The following is a 17,983-nucleotide window of genomic DNA, read 5'->3' as shown; positions in this document are numbered from 1 at the left end:
GCATCCTCTACGGACTATGAGAAAAGGATTTACCGGTAGGTAATTTAAAATCCTATTTTTACTGTTAAATAGAAAGTAAATGATAATGCTGTAAGTCTCAATACTTAGCTTTTAGCAGCTAATTTTGCAGCCCTACAAAACGAAGTCTAGAGTAGTGCAGCAGGGGTGGTCTTCAGGTTGCCGGCTGCCGGGCTTCCGGCGACCACCATACCGGCGCCGGAATCCCGACCACCGGCATACCAACAGCTTTTCTCCCTCTTGGGGGTCCACGACCCCCCTGGAGGGAGAATAGATAGCGTGGCGCGCCACCGTGCCCACAAGGCGTTCATTTGCGCTCGCCCAGCTGTCTGTATGCCAGCGGTTGGGATTCCGGCGCCGGTTTGCTGGTCGCCGGGAGCCCGACCGTCGGCAACACATACTGCACCCGTGCAGCAGAATGCTATTGTCTAGTGCTGAATTACTGGCTTCAATTCTTTTCCTGGTTATAGTACAATAGGGCAGCTGTATTAAGCCCGGAGAAGTGATAAAGCAGTGATAAGTGGAAGGAAACACACCAGCCAATCAGCTCCTAATTGTTCATTTTCAAATCTGTAATGATTGGCTGGTGCGTTATCACCTTGCGTTTATCACTTTATCACTTCTCCAGGCTTTATACCGCTTCCCCTTTGTTCTTATAGTCTAAAAGAACAAAAATGCCTTTCCCATTGAAAGATTATCAATGAAGTACGTAAGAGGCTTCAGCAATGTTCAGGAGGAAAGTGACTTTTTAAACCACCTACCAGAACAAGAGGATCCAAATGTGGTATGTAGTTATAATGTCCACATGGTCTGAGTGTTGTCCGTACATGTTATGGTTAGAGCTTATACACTGTAATAATGACATGTTGACATTAAGACTATGTTGACATTCTGATTTGTTAACATTTCATACCGCAGCCCCTTAAGTGTTAGTAGTGAATGCTTTGAAAAAATGAAAGGGCGATATTAAATTGTTTTTTTTTTTTTTTTTTATCGTGAGCGTTTTTGTTTAGCCGTGCAAAGCCGCTAAACCTGACCAAAGTAATGGGTGTAACGTGAAAATTACATTTGTGTGCCCAAAAGGGTCACTTCTTGCTCACTACCCCAGGGCGTGCAAGCTGAAATACAGGCGCAGGCAGTTGATTGCGCCCGAACAGAGCAACAATTAAATAGCTCCGTTAGGTGCCATCTACTGGCTGCCAGCAGCATAAACCATTGAGTCTATCCCAGATTATACATGAATGCAAAAAGTAAACTGCATAAGCCAATAAATATGCATGATATCTCTCTGCATGAATCTTACAGTGCGTTTGTTAACTTTTCTCCAAATAGGTTTTCCCCCATGGGAGTAGATCACATGAGCAGCATATCTGGTGTGAATGTTGCCAGCAGTGCTTCATCTGGATGGTGCATCTTTATTTACAACCTTGGTCAAGACGCAGATGAAGGAATTCTCTGGCAAATGTTTGGCCCTTTTGGAGCAGTCACTAATGTGAAGGTTATCCGTGATTTTAACACCAACAAGTGCAAAGGCTTTGGTTTTGTGACCATGACAAACTATGAAGAAGCTGCTATGGCCATCGCAAGCCTTAATGGCTACCGTTTAGGGGACAAAACCTTACAAGTTTCCTTCAAAACCAGCAAGTCCCACAAATAACTTGCTCTTAATTGTCTTTTGTATGGAATAGCGAAAATAAGAATGACGAAGTTGGGGGAAGACATTTTTTTTTTTCTTTCTTTCTTTTTTTTTTTAGTGTAAAACTCATTTTGCGCCAATTTTCACAAGTGTTTTTGTCTTAGTGTAAATGAGATGTGGAAAAGGATTTTTTTATACTACGGGGATGCAACTTACATGTTCAAATGTTTGAGAGGTCCCAACATGCTAGACCAATTTTAAGTTACTTAAGTTATTTACTTTAAATATACAAATAAAATATGGATAGATTACATAAAATATACCCTATGGACGGTGATGAATTTAAGCATGTGCTAACTTTGAAGACTTTCAAAAGGTTTGCTTTGTGGGTTTATATATTCCAGGCTCTGGAAATAACTTTTTTTAATCAAGCTGTCAAGTTTCCAGCTTAGGCATTTGTATGTAAAAGGTTTCTTTTCTTCCCTCTTCTCACTGACTTCTAAAACCTGAATCAGAACTAGCAAATAGTAAAAGTTTTCAGGTTTCTCAGAATGGAGTTGTAGTAGCAGCATGTCTATTTTACTCTGTGTAATTTCCTTGTAGGACATTTGATTAATGACCTGTGATGTGTACTGCCCGATTTGCCCATTTATTTACCCTTAAAAAAAAACATTTTTTTATATATATTTGGGGTTGTAAAAGTTGGCGTTTTTATGGAAATGCCTAACTGACATTTCAAATGGGCAAGAACTAATCTCCCATGGCCTTTTTAAAATAGATTGTTAATCAGTTAATCTTACCTGTACACTTAGTTTAAAAAAAAAAAAAATACAACAATTTGTTACACCATCCATCTTTAAGTTAGTTATTCTAATCTTCAGAATCAAAACTTTTTTTTTTTCCCTTTTATCTTGAACTATTGTCGTCATTCAGTGTGGTCCTAATTGGGTACTTAACATCAGGTGACAGAGACTTCCAGTTCAATTTTTTTTTTTTCCAGTTTTACAACTTTTTTTTTTTTTCTTCAGTAACACATGTGAGAGGTAGGGAAGTACCAAAGAGTTTGGTGTTTAAAAAAAAAAAAAAAAAAACCAAGGAAAAAAAACCTAATTAAATACATACAAATTTTCCACTTCCAGCGTTAATATTCAATTTTCAAGTAATGTTCCATGTTGCAGTTATAATTTTGTCACTTACTGTGCATTCTGCACTTTTGTATTGGTACAGCATATATTAAATTAAGGTCTGTATAATTTTCAAGTAGAAGTAACCTGTATGGTTTTGATTGAAGATTACCATTTTAATAACATTTCTAAACATTTGAGCATTGTGGTTTTCTTTTGTTTGTTTTGTTTGTTGTTTTCGCATCCCTATTTGACTGTAAAAAATTTTGACCATTTACATATAACTCTTTTCGTTAAGGTTAAATATTAACAAAATACGATTCTTAAGTAAAATTAATCCCCTTCCCAGTTTTTCTACAGACTGCCTTGGATTTTCAGTTTTGTTCCTCTTAAATTTATTTTGCTTTTTTGTGTTTGTTTTACTTTTGCATTTAAGACCATTAAATTTGATTTTGTTTTGCTCAACTTTTGTTTTTGTTTGTTATTTTGTTCTTTTCTTCTGATAAATATTTCTCAACGTGCAGGCTTTACATCTAGGCATTTTGAAAATTCTCAATTGTAGGTCATATTTGTTTAAATTGTAGGGCAACCAGTTGTAAGTCAGTTCTAAAAGTAACATTGACAGTAGTCTTTATCTTGTTAGTGTTTATGGTAAAATCTCAAACATTACAACTTTTTTTTTTGCATATGTTCTCTGTAAAAATTTGCCTTGACAAACATTGAATCTTTATTTACCCTTTCCAATGACATGATAAAGACTTGATGTTTATATTGCATAGCATAGCTCTCTAAATTTCAGATCCTTACATATAAGTTTCTTAGTGGCAGATTAAATTTTGTGTGAGCTGGAGCCTAACATGATGTGCAACTGTTTGCACTTCCATGTATTACGGTAAGTAAAACCTTGCTTATATTTGTTTGCACTTCACATGTTTGTGACTTGCCACCTTAGTTTTGTATGCTTCAGTAAAGTGTAGTATTTTTTATTTCATTTAATTTCCTTGTTTTTGTTTTTTAAACGTTTCTGTGCCTTCACCAATTACTTCATAGTGCTTTTTTTTAATTTTTAGTAGCAGGATGCTCTACTATTGTACTGTTCATATTTTATAAAGGGGCTTCCAATTACTGGTGTTATGCCACTAAGCATTGCCGAGATGCTTGGCTGTGCACTTATCAACCAGTTATATGGTACCCTGAACAATGCAAGGTTACCTGTGCACACCTGTTGACTGTGAAGGGAAAAGTTCACTGGTCGCAGACAGCACATTGCATCCATTCTGCCAACTACAATTACCTCTTAACCAGTGTTTTAAGTACTTTCAGATTTATTTTTCCACCTTTTGTGGCAGAATTAGTAGTGTCCTGCTTGGTGGACTGAGCAGGTATTGCTCTGGCTCTAACGGGCCACTACATTGATTTTTCATCTCTGCAGCAAAGTAGTGCTCTGACTATAATACTGTATTTTACAGATTGCTTTTGAGTGGCATTCACAAATTTAGCATTTTTAAATATACAAATTGGGGGACACTCTTCCTCGAAATGTATCCTAAGACTATGGTATGAAGTGCCAGATGCTACAATTACGCCTGAACAGGTGTTTAGTGTGTTTCATGCGCTTACTCTCTGGAATGGAGTTTTCTTTAAAAGCACTGTAGAGAGTCTGCATGTTTCTGCTCCACAGGAAACCTGCTTTCTTCAGTGTACTAGCAATTTGTCCATGTTCGCACTACAGTATGTTGTCAGAACATGGTTCATATACATAAAGATCACTTATAGGAAACCATTAATACAATTGACACTAATGTGAAATAGAGATACTGTATTTAAAGTAATCACTTATCCACCTAACATAAATCTTACATGGAATTAAAGGTTTTCTCATATGTAGGGATACCCTCCCAAAAAAAGTTTTACATTTCCCTCTACTGATATGCTACTTATTTATTTGAAGCAGCCAAAACTTTATTAAAACAAGTAGGATCACTCCTCCATTCAGGAATTGCATCCATTCTCTGCGCCAGCCTGAAGCCGGTACTTATTTCTATACCGAAGAGAGTGCAGTTCTAGGCAAACAGCACTTTTATATCCATGACTAAATGTAATGTTTGTGCATTTGAAGGTTAAATAGAGTTATCATTATGGTTTTAAGCCTTTTACATGTTCAATAGCTCAAATAGCAAATATTTCTGCTGGAACTCATTTGTGTGAGTGAGCTTAATCTCTGCTTTCAAAACTGCCAATAGTGGGGACTCTGCAGTAATACATGGACCTGGTCACAATACACTAACATCTAGCTTACAAATCGTAGGTGATGCATAGATTAAATGATAGTCTGTGGATGGTAGGCGCTCATGTCGGTTTGGAAAAAAAAAAATTGTTGCTTAAAAAAAAAAAAATCATTGCCTATGTGAAACCTTAACATCCTAGCTAAATCTGGAAAACATGCACTGTTAGTATTCCATGACGACTGTGTTCAGAAAAAACACTCGAAGATAATTCAACTATTTGAAACCAGTAGCAGTTAAATGACAGTGTAAATTTAGATTGTTGGTTCTAGCTTCAATAAAACTATATGTATACTTATCGCAATCTAGCCATTTTGGACGCTGACTGCTGTTCTGCTACAATCGTGGAATAACCTTATTTGTGTCCAAATTGCCGACACTGATGAACATCTAGACATTAGGTTAGTTTCCTAATGTTGTACATGTAAAGTCAATTGTAATAACCTATGGCTATTTTTATTCAGCTCATTGTCCTCAGCACAAAAAATAAATAAATCCTAAACGTCCATGTTGAAACAAATATTGACTATACAGGTTGAGTATCCCATATCCAAATATTCCGAAATACGGAATATTCCGAAATACAGAATTTTTTGAGTGAGAGTGAGAAAGTGAAACCTTTGTTTTTTGATGGCTCAATGTACACAAACTTTGTTTAATACACAAAGTTATTAAAAATATTGTATTAAATGACCTCTAGGCTGTGTGTATAAGGTGTATATGAAACATAAATGAATTGTATGAATGTAGACACACTTTGTTTAATGTACAAAGTTATAAAAAAATATTGTCTAAAATGACCTTCAGGCTGTGTGTATAAGGTGTATATGTAACATAAATGCATTCTGTGCTTAGATTTAGGTCCCATCACCATGATATCTCATTATGGTATGCAGTTATTCCAAAATACGAAAAAATCCGATATCCAAAATACCTCTGGTCCCAAGCATTTTGGATAAGGGATACTCAACCTGTATAATATTTGCAAGAGATTCACAGGTTGGCATTAAAAAAAGGAAAAAAATAATAGATACAAAAAATGTATTATAAAATACATAAATATAGAATCCCCCTCTACCCGAATTCGGCAATTTAGAATATTTGCATGCTCTCAGTAACACTGGTTTGTCAATAACCTAAACCGTTTGCAGTGTCAGATTTTATAGTTTGGACTAGGTTTCTTGTAATCTGGTTTCCAGTGTCAGGGTTTTTGACTTATTGAAGCTTGTGAATATTTGAAGTATTTTAAAATAAAATGTTATAAGTACATATTGTGTTTAAGTACTTGAACCAATAGTGTAACTTTAGCTAATTATAGACTCCCTAAAAAGTAGTCTCGTTGCAAAAAATGCATTTGCTACCCCATGGCTGATGTTGACATTACCTCCATACCATTCATTTTAATCTTGTGTACGTATGTGTATAAAAAAAATTAAGAACTTTTTTTTTTTTCACTTTTTTAGTAAATCTATCCTTACCCTTACCACCACCACAAAAAATCAGGGTCCCTTCCCACCCTGGTACCTGAAGCAGAGAGCCAGCTCACTCCGTTGCAGAAAAATTAGTTCATAGCTGTGCAACAGAAGTCAAGTATAGATAGAGCTTTATGGGCAAACTAAGCAGATATTGCCACTAAAGTTTTAGTAATTCCCATTGATGTAATAAGAATACAACTTGCATACTAGAATTAAATTGGAATATTGTATTCATATCTGATTTGTAAAGGATTGTAGTAATGTGAGTTAAGCAAGATAAAGGAGCAAACTAATATCAAAAGTAAGATTTTAAAGAAATAGCAATGTTGTATAAGAGGATCCTTTAAGTTCACTTAACTGTTTAATATACAATACCAGAGGAATCAATTTTCCAAATAATGGGTCCTTTCCAAACATTCCTCTTTGATGTGGCAGTGTAGCAGAACATCCCAAAAACTAGCTGGATCTGAATTTGCAGTTAATTGCATGCATCTATGGCAAAATGTTGTTCATATGGGCCATTCCAGTGACCACCTGCAGATGGCGCTGGGCACAAGTGAATTTGAAGTTCACTTTTTTTTTTTTTTTTTTTATCTACTCCATTATGTGGACGGAGGAATAGTCCGCCACTTGGCGTTCTATGTGGCACTTTATTATGGCTGGTTGTAGATGAATTTATTTACACATTCATTTGCAATCTAACCAGTCATGAAAACAAGCGGTAGATGTTTTCATACTTTTCCTTGCGCCTAGGCCCAGTGGAAAGAGCACTGTTTAATATGATTGCATTGCTTATTTGTAGTATTGCTCTCTGCAACTTTCTGCAGTGCACCAACCTTACATTTCATCTATGAAAAAGCAGTTTAGTATTTTACTAGTCATTAAATAAAGGTTTAAGTGATGTAAATATTAGTGTTTTTATTTTCATTTGTCCTAAAATAATATAATTACTTTTGTATCTACAGTGATTGTTCTTGTAGATTAAATGGCATGTGAAGAAAAAAGCTGTTTCCTACCAAATGTATATATAAAAAAAAATATATATATATATTGTCCACAATAACCAGCTTTACAGCAGTTAGGGGGGATATAATTTCCATATTGTACAAAAAAACAGAACTTAATTGTACTTTATGTACAAATTCAGTATTTATTCTAGATTGAAAGTTAAATTGTGTGCAAATTGTTAAAGACCCTAACCTCTAAAGGTTCTTAGGAGTACCGCATATATTGTGTATTCCTGTAGTGCAGAATGTGTTTGATTCATTCGTTTTCCCATTCTGCATAATATGAATCTGTTTGTAAAATTGTTTTTAAAATGTTTGGGTCCAAATTATTTTTTGTATACTGTGTATAATTTGATTCATTTTATTTCTTCTGATCCCCCTTTTCCCCCAAAATTTGGAAGTGTACTATATTTTTTAGTTGATAATCTGGGACTAATGAGTATTGTCACATACATTAAATAAAACATACAGGGGTCAATTCAAATGTTATTTGGGTACTGGTCGGAGCAATTCAATTGTTCTGCTTGGTCGCCCATTGCTGTATACGCTCCTAAATAGATGGAGTTTATCTGCAAATAGCGGCTAATCCCAACTAAAGTCGTGTATAGGGAGCCCAAACTCGTGTTTGGGTGCCATACCACAGACTTTGCACATTTCTTCTCGCACCTCAGGAGGAAACGAGATGAAACATCACCACGCAACTAACTGGCATCTAAACAGCAACAATTGAATTGCTCCATTTTGCGCACACTAGCCACGGGGAAACAATTGAATTGCCCCCACATAGATTAAAATGTCTAAAACTTTGTTTCATTAGGGTCAGTTCATTTAAACGCAACCTGAATAGCTCCGTGAAGGAGGTACCGTAGCTATTCGATTCAGCGTGCTGCTATGCCTGACCAGAGGATTTCTACTCGCACCCCTCCTGGGGCGTGTACTGACAGAAATCAGACCACTGTCGCGATGCGGTTTCTGCCATTAGTGCAGCGCAAACAGACACTGAGAATCCCAGTTGTCTCTACTTAACAATGGTTTAAGGCGGAAGTACTGGCATTCTCCAACATAACAGCACGTTGAATTGAATAGTTCCGAAACCCCCTTACTAGCGCTGTTCATGTTTATAATCACGTTAATTGAATCGACCCTATAGCTGTACATTGTCAGGTGTTGCACTAGTCTTGTAATTGTTGTTTGTGAACTTATCCTGTTAAACAGGCTTGTATGAAAATCTAACTTACTGTACAGGTAGAAATGCATTGCTTTGTTTCCAGATCTAAGTGAACTTTCACCCTGTGTATAATGAAAATTGACATTACATATGCTCAGTAAAACATAATATAAATTAGACATTTTCTTATGGATGTAGTAGCTACCTTATTGCTTCATCTGTTCATTTAATGGATTAATTTTGTTTTACTTTAGAGTACTTATCTTGTAGTAATAAGCCACTATGGGGTTGATTCAGCTAAAGTTAAGTTGGCAAATGGCCGTTCTCACCGACTTAACAGGTAGTTTTGTCGGGAGAACGGGCATTCTCCGACTTAACTACCCGCGGCGATGCTGATTCCCGACAATCAGCCTCGCGCCGGCCGCGCGGCAGCACTTTTGTTGGTTTTCTTCTCTCACCCCCTGGGGGTGAGAGAAGAATTCCCGACAATTGCGGGTAATTAGTAGCTGAATTGAGTAGCGTCGGGAGCTAATTCCCGGCGCTATTCATCTGTTGCCGAATTGAATCGACCCCTATGTTTGGATGGTGTATTTCTGTCATTTTTGAGTACACTACAAAAGAGCTGGTTAGTACCTTTCTCAGAGTAACACTGATCAGTTGCTTTGTTTGCTCACTGCAAATTGCTTTAAGCTAGCTATCTTGTCTCATGTTAAGCACAAAGTAACTGCAATGCCCAGTAAGGTACTTTATTAAATTGTTTACCTTAACATTTGTCATGTTGGATAGTTTGGTCTGAAGAGAATACCAGCCTGTGTGTGGTTGTCTCCTGGATGTACTAATATTGTCTAGTCGCTGTGCAAATCCAGCAGTTCTGCTTTTTAAGGGTTTCTTCCCATTCAGAGTGTGCCACCTATGTGATTGGCTAACTGTGATTTTATTGCTTGGCATTTCTCGCCAGAATTGGCAGATTCCGTTGTTCTGGTTGTCTAATTTTTCTGTCTAAACAGGATTGTTTAGATGCCCAAACAATTGTCACGATTCAGTTGTTTGGGGACACTTGCATATTGCACATGTCGTGCCCAAACAGAGTTTAGCCGCCTAAAATGGCTAAACCTGTCTAAAGTTCTGCTTTGGTATTTGGACGCCCAAAATGCTGAGTTTGCGCGCATTTGTTTTTCTTGCGCCTCAGGAGGCTGTGAGAAAAAAGGTATCCTCCGTAGCTGCAGGGTGCCAGAATGGCAGAACAATTGAATTGCTGCCGTTGGCGGTCACGATAAAAACAATTGAGTCAGCCCCGTTTTCAGGTTCTCACTTTTTTTTTATAATTTTGTGATAACTTACAGGCGTTACCATTGACTGGAGCAGAATAGATTGTCAGAGTACAGGGCAACATGAGTGTTCTAATTATACACTTATGGACTAAAATTTATATACTGTAAAGTATATGCATATTAAGTTGCAGATATTTTTTCCTAGCCATATAAAAGCAGTAGGCAGTGTGCCTTTACATGGGTCACATAAACCAAAAGGGAGTAGTTCTGAGGGGTGGGGAGTTGCATCATTACATTGTATACACGTGTCTTTAACAAACACTAAAATGATAACTTGAGAACTGGCTGCATCCAACATTTGGGCTTTCAGTTAAAAGATTTATTTTAGTGGTATGGCGATAAAGGGTATTTTGTGTGTTTTGTTTTGTTTTTTTTAAAAGCAAAGATCTTTAATAAGCTGTATATAAATGTGTATGTTACTGGTAGTGTATTTTTTCCATAGCAAATATATCACTATTTGTGTAAAGTATTTAGTTAGTGATTCTCCTATTACTACACATCAAATACATAGGAGTCATCATAAAATAATTGTAACTTTAGTCAAATAATAAGCTTTCATTTTCTCTTGCATGTATAAATGTAATGCTTCATATGATGCATTTCACCGTTTCGGTGAGTCACAATATGCCCTGCATAGTTTCTGCAAATCTTCTGGAAAGTAGACTTCATACTAGCTGTTGATGGTTTTGGTGGATGAAGAAACAAATGAGTGTTTTTGTTTCTGTAGCAATGTGTAAACTGCACAATAGACCTGATCTGATTGAAGTTTCTGGAAGAGCAGGGTTTTTCAATGTTATTTATATTGCCCCATCATTTCATGCTTTGAGGATTCTTTCGTCATGGTCAAGTGACTTGCTGGCTAAATAATTAGCTCACCTGTATGGACGGTGGGAGAGCCTTATAACATGAAATGCGTTCCTTGAAGACTGGAGTATAAAAACATGTTGCTTGATGTTAAGCTACTTTTATCCATGTCTGAGCTATTCTACCTATATAATCCTCCACTTTTGTGGACTATGGCTAGAATAAATGGATTTTCCAGCATTCCTCTGAATGCACTGATTTGCGTTCTTCCTGTCAAGTATTCTTTGCATTTTTATATGAATTTGGGGCTCATTCTTATTTTTTTATGCTGCTGCACAAACTAGTGTCCTGTATAATGTTTTAAGCAAAATAACGTGTTGTTCGTGTTCTTTTTTTATTTAAGAAATTAAAGTTTCTTAAGTCTGGTATTCAGGAATGCTTCTTGCCACTTTTGTTTTGCATCCTGATTTTAGGATTATAATGAAGAGATCTCAGATTTTGCCTCCTTGTTTTGGTAGGCCACGTGTTTTAAAACTTTTTTTGAATAAGCATAATTCACATAGGTTTTGACATACCTTTACCTTTTATAATGAGGAAATAAGTTCTGCTTCTTCACTAGGAATGCATCAGATTTACATTTGGAGAATTTTTTAAAATTTCTTTTTAGGAATAACTTTCAGCCACCGGAATCCTGCTGTTCTGCAACATTCCTATAATCTATTACTTCTGGGAGCTACTGTATCATTACATTTAGATGAAGATAATTGAATGTATTTTGATTCTGCCTGAAATAGAGATTCAGTGCATCCTTAGCTACAATGCGTTGAATTCTGGTTTGTAGATGCACTGAAGAGATGCAGTTGCCCCACGACACGTAGCAGTTTTCATTCTGTAATGCAAGCTTGCATGCCTCCCGTTTCTTAATACTGTAGCGGAGTTATTGGGTACAATCTTTTTTTTAATTAAATGACGTTTTGTGAAATATTTTATATTTAGTTTGTAATTAAAAATACTTTACAGTGACAACCAATGGTTTTCCCCGTGTCACTGAGCAACACTGGCTGTGCTGGTGGTGGTTAGTTCCACAATATGAGAGCCAAAGGTTGCTTTAAGCGCTTACGAACTTTACATTTACTTTATTTTGGATTCTGTTGCTAAATCCGATTTTTGAGAATGTCGTCTTAAAAAAGCGCATGATGGTAAGTTAACAACAGTCTGATCATTTTATTTGTATTTATTTTTTTGTTATCCATTTTGAGATTTAGACGATGCATAGGTACATAGGTGTTGCATTGTCTACACTTTTTCTGATATGGTACAAAAATCTCTTCCTAAATGTTCAGCATAATCTGGCAGCCATAGATTTGTCATGGAGGGTCCTGTACTCTTGTGTGCTGCTCCTGGACTTTCTCCGTGACATTGACAATTAGTTTTAGTGGCAAGTCACAACGGTCTACAATTTATTGCTCTAATCTAACATAGTTATGGTGCATCTTTGATTTGCCAATTAATCGCACCTTGCAGGGAATAAGCTGCATAGAACATGATTTGGAATTCTCTATGGATTAGTTATAAGCAAAATGTATGTAGCCTAGATTGATATTCATTATAATCTTGGTTCACATACAGACAGGTAGCCTTAAACCATTGCAAGCCCCCTTGTGATAAATGTTTTGGTCTATCAATCAGTTGGGTAGAGGATACGACTTTAAAATAAACTACTTTAGAAGGGAAGATTGGTGGTAATGCATCACTACCTATTAAAGTCTGGATATGGTAATGGTATTTTATTTTTTTAACCCAAGTAATGCCAGTGTGTCAATCAATTAGAATAATTTGCCAATTGATTACCCTCGATATTAACCATCAGAATTTACTTCACTTGATCCCATCTCACATTATTAACTTGTATCATACCTTGATTATGTTGTAAACATTGTAAAGTTTGTTGAAGTCTATTGGATAGAAGGCTTTGTTTCCCATATTGTATATGGTTAAGCATTTTGTATATTTGGTGTTTTTAAGTTATTGTTTTATATGAGATTATTTTTCAGATATCATTTTTATTTTAAATGTTGTTTTTACATGGTTTATTTGAAATAAAGTATGACACTGCTTTCCAAACAGGTATCTGACGTCCTTTTGAACTCAAATTGTTTTTATTCTGTGATAAAAAGTACATAATTTAGAACTGTTGCAAATACTGGTACAATTTTGCATTTAATGCCTTTTCTGTTTGCTAATTTCATAAGTATCATTAATTGTTTTAGCCAATTAGATATATTTTTCTCAAGCCTGAAGGATTGCTAGCTTTTACATAGTTATTTACAATTTATCCAGTGTCACGAGAACTCTAATACAGCATGGAGATAATCTCTGCAAGGTATAACATAACACTGAATAAATACTCTGACCTTTGCAATCTTAAAGTTGTGCATACTCTCAATGTCATTAACTCTTAGCAGCTGACTAAAGGGAATAGACAAGGAGCGATATTTATTTAATTTCTAAGCAATCTGGCCAGATTGCTTAGAAATTAAGCAAACCGCTCCGTGCGTAGTGGTGCCGGCGACAGGGCCGCGCATCGCTATCGCCAGCTCTAGATTGCATGCCCAATCTAGTGAGATGGCTCACTTCGCCGGGTGAAGTGAGCTTCTTTTTTTTTTTCTCCTTTGCTCAGCACACAATGCGCACATCGCGCTGTGTACTGAGCTTGAGAGATGTGTGCTGAGCAATCTGTCCTAGATTGCTCAGGACAAATGATTTGAGATTAAAATGATGTGCCTCCCGGGGACCAATAAAAAAAAAAAAAAAAGTGGGATCCCATCATAATATAAGGTTTGTTGTAAACTAGTTTTGGAGACATAAGAAAGAAATAGTGCATCTAAAAATGTTGACCTCCCCAAAAGGCTCCCTAAATGGGCCTCAGACATTTCCACATAACCACTTAACTGTTCCCCCCCCAAAAAAAAAAACCCAGCTCTGAAATTTTCTTGTGTTTGTTTTTTTTGTTTTTAGAACCATCACGACTTTAATTTTAACAGCCAGGACAGCCGTCTGGTACACGTGGGGGGGGGGGGGGGGGGGCGGCTTCCCTAGCAGCTGCTGGGTGTGGGATCCTGCCGCGCTGACCGATCGGCAGCACGACAAACACTGGGGGAGGATGCGGAGAGGCAGTGACCTTTTGAGAGCAGCAGCAGAGGTAAGTTTCCCTTTCCTGCAGCTGCTAACACTGTTTATCTGACTGGTCGCATCCTGTGCAACCAGGTCAGATAAGGCACTTGGTGTGGTCGCATCTGATGCGACCATGCCAGGCAAGTGATTAAAAACTGACTTTCCTCTGTTAGGTTTAATATTTATTAATGTTTCTCTTGCGTCCTAGAGGATGCTGGGGACTCCAAAAGAACCATGGGGTATAGACGGGATCTGCAGGAGCTTGGGCACACTGAAAAGACTTAAACTGGGTGTGAACCGGCTCCTCCCTCTATGCCCCTCCTCCAGACCTCAGTTAGACTTTGTGCCCAGGACTGACTGGACACTCAGTAGGGGAGCTCTCCTGAGTTTCTCTTGAAAAGACTTTTTGCTAGGTTTTTTATTTTCGGGGAGACCTGCTGGCTACAGGCTCCCTGCATCGTGGGACTGAGGGGAGAGAAGCAGGACCTACTTCTTCTTAGTTTAAGGGCTCTGCTTCTCAGCTACTGGACACCATTAGCTCCAGAGGGTTCGATCACTTGGTGCACCTAGCTGCTTGTTCCCGGAGCCGCGCCGTCACCCCCCTCACAGAAGACAGAAGTCGGGTGAGTATGAGAAGAACAGAAGACTTCAGGACGGCAGAAGACTTCAGTAACCAGGTACAGCGCAGCGGTAACGCTGCGCTCCATGCTCCCACACAATCACTAACGGCACTCACAGGGGGGGGGGGGGGGGGGGCTGTACCCTGTGAGAGCAGGGGCCCTGGGCAGCATGTTACTGGGGTCCGGGAGCCGGCAGAAGCCTTTTCGGTGCTTCTGCACCGTTTCTCAGACCCCCGCCGGCATTTTCAAACTTTCAAATTTGGCGGGCTGAAGCGCGCCGGGAAGGGGCGGCGCTTAGCCGTGCGGCTCACATCGCCATTTTCTCCTCCACACGCGGCTGCAGGAGACGCTGGCCCGGGACCTCCACAGCTCCTCTCAAAGTAACGTGGAGCTAATCGGGGGGGGGGGGCGCAGTTTGTGGTGCATTTTATTATAATTTAAGCAGCGCTGATCACATATATCCCTTTACGGGATATTTGGGTGCTGGGGTGTGAGCTGGCATACTCACTCTGTGTCCTCTATCTGGGCTTCATTGTGGGCCTGTCCCCTAGCTGAGACATTCTGTGTGTGTCCGTGTGTCGATAATACGTGTCGGCATGTCTGAGGCTGAATGTTATTCACCGGAGGAGGTTATTGGGGGAGCGGATGCGGGTCTAGATTTGTGCCTGTCGGCGCAGCCGACACCTGATTTACTCACATTGCTAAATACAATTAATACGAATGTTGCTTCTTTATCAAAGAGGTTGGATAAGTCCGAGTCACAGACGCAGGTGTGGAAAAAGTCCATGGGGGTGGCTTTGTCTCAGGTGCAGACCCCATCGGGGTCGCAAAAGCGGCCATTCACTCAAGTGGTAGATACTGATACCGACACGGACTCTGATTCCGAGGTCGATTTCACTGAGGCTGCTTTACATCCACGATTAGTTAAGAGTATTCGATACATGATTGTGGCTTTAAAAGATGTTTTACGCATTTCTGATGAACCTGCGGTACAGGAAACAAGGATTTGCTTGTTCAAGGGGAAAAAACCTGAGGTGAAGTTTCCCCCCTCTCATGAAATAAAAACTCTTTGTGAAAAGGCTTGGGAGTCGCCGGACAACAGGTGGCAGATTCCCAAGAGGATTTACATGCTCGTATCCTTTCCCCTCTGATAGGGAAAAATGGGAGTCGTCTCCAAATGTTGACAAAGCTCTATCTCGTTTGTCTAAGAAAGTGGCGCTTCCGTCTCTTGACACGGCAGCTCTCAAGGATCGCAAGCTGGAGACGTCTCTGAAGTCCATTTTCGCTAATTCGGGTGCATTGCTCAGACCTGCTGTGGCGTCGGTATGGGTGAGTAGTGCTATTGCTAAATGGGCTGAGAATTTAGCTAATGATATGGATACCCTTGATAAAGATAATGTTCTTTTGACTCTTGGTTATATCAAGGACGCTGCAGATTACCTCAAGGATGCGGCAAGGGATGTTTGTCTCTTATGATCAAGAGCCAATGCCATGTCGATAACGGCCAGGAGGGCGTTGTGGATCCATCAATGGAATGCTGATGCCGACTCCAAGAGAGCTATGGAAGCTTTAATCTTCAAAGGTAATGTCTTGTTTGGGGACATTACCATCCACGGCAGACCTAGTCTCTACCGCGACGGCGGGTAAGTCCTCTTTTCTTCCCTATGTTCCCACACAACACAAAAAGGAACCACATCAGCAGATGCAGTCCTTTCGTCCCAATAAATACAGGAGTGGAAAAGGTTTGTCCTTCCTCGCGTCTAAGGGTAGAGGAAGGGGAAGGAAGTCGCCTGCCGTGTCAGGCGCCCAGGACCAAAAGTCCTCCCCTGCCTCTACCAAGTCCACCGCATGACGCTGGGGCTTCCCCGGGGGAGTCCGGACCGGTGGGGGGCCGTCTGCGAATCTTCAGTCAGGTCTGGATTCAATCAGACTTGGGTCCTAGAGATATTGTGTCGGGGATACAAGCTGGAGTTTCAGGAGGTGCCCCCTCACCGGTTTTTCATTTCGGCCTTACCAGTGTCTCTTCCGGACAGGGAGGTGGTGCAGGCAGTGATACAAAAATTGTGTCAACAGAGGGTCATTGTTCCCGTTCCCCCGTCACAACGGGGGGAGGGGTTCTACTCGAGCCTCTTTGTTGTGCCTAAACTGGTCGGTTCGGTCAGACCGATTCTGAATCTAAAATTCCTCAATCCATACTTGAAAGTTTTCAAGTTCAAGATGGAATCTCTTCGAGCTGTGATTTCCAGCCTAGAAGGGGGGGATTTTATGGCGTCAGTCGACATAAGGGATGCCTACTTACACGTCCCGATATATCCTTCGCATCAGGCCTTCCTCAGGTTTGCGATACAGGATTCTCATTACCAATTTCAGACGTTGCCGTTTGGGCTTTCCACGGCCCCGAGGATTTTCACCAAGGTCATGGCAGAAATGATGGTTCTCCTTCGCAAGCAAGGGGTTACAATTATCCCGTATTTAGACGATCTCCTGATAAAGGCGAGGTCCAAGGAACGGTTGCTGAGGAGTGTAAATTTGGCACTGTCGGTTCTGCGAAAGCACGGTTGGGTGCTAAATTTGCTGAAATCTCAGTTGATTCCGACCACTCGGCTGTCTTTTCTGGGCATGATCCTGGACACGGAGTTACGGAGAGTATTTCTTCCAATAGAAAAAGCTCTGGAACTGCAGTCGATGGTCAGGGAACTTCTGAGGCTGACAAGTGTGTCAATCCATCACTGTACTCGGGTTCTGGGAAAAATGGTTGCGGCGTACGAAGCCATTCCGTTTGGCAGGTTTCATGCCCGGGTGTTTCAGTGGGACTTGCTGAGCAAATAGTCCGGCTCTCACCTGCGCATGCACTGGAAGATAAGTCTATCTCCCAGAGCCAGAATTTCTCTCCTGTGGTGGCTACAAAGTTCTCACCTCCTAGAACAGAGGTTCTCAAACTCGGTCCTCAGGGGCACACACACTGCATGTTTTGCAGGTAACCCAGCAGGTGCACAGGTGTATTAATTACTCACTGACACATTTTAAAAGGTCCACAGGTGGAGCTAATTATTTCACTTTTGATTCTGTGAGGAGACCTGCAAAACATGCACTGCACTGTGTGCGCCCCCAAGGACCGAGTTTGAGAACCTCTGTCCTAGAAGGACGCCGGTTCGGTATCCTGGACTGGGTACTTCTGACAACAGATGCAAGTCTCCGGGGCTGGGGTGCAGTCACCCAAGGAAGAAACTTCCAGGGGAGATGGTCGCTCCAGGAAGCTTGTCTCCACATAAATGTTCTCGAGTTAAGAGCCATTTACAACGGCCTGCTACAAGCAAGAAGCCTTCTTCAGGGTCGACCTG

General features: G+C 39.8%; 1 protein-coding gene across 1 annotated transcript in view; it reads left to right on the top strand.

Annotated features, from left to right (window-relative positions):
- The window catches only part of ELAVL1 (ELAV like RNA binding protein 1), an 88,955-nt gene extending 75,983 nt beyond the window's left edge, over nucleotides 1–12,972 (top strand). Inside the window, exon 6 of the mRNA XM_063915957.1 lies at nucleotides 1,351–12,972. Within this exon, the coding sequence (XP_063772027.1) occupies nucleotides 1,351–1,675 (325 nt within the window). The 3' untranslated portion in view covers nucleotides 1,676–12,972. The remainder of the gene's footprint in view (nucleotides 1–1,350) is intronic.
- The last annotated feature ends 5,011 nt before the right edge of the window (nucleotides 12,973–17,983 follow it).

The sequence above is a fragment of the Pseudophryne corroboree genome, chromosome 1 (genome assembly GCF_028390025.1).
Source record: "Pseudophryne corroboree isolate aPseCor3 chromosome 1, aPseCor3.hap2, whole genome shotgun sequence".
Classification (NCBI taxonomy): Eukaryota; Metazoa; Chordata; class Amphibia; order Anura; family Myobatrachidae; genus Pseudophryne; species Pseudophryne corroboree.
The sequence above is the reverse complement of the archived record's forward strand: the minus strand, read 5'-3'. Positions and strand labels throughout refer to the sequence as shown.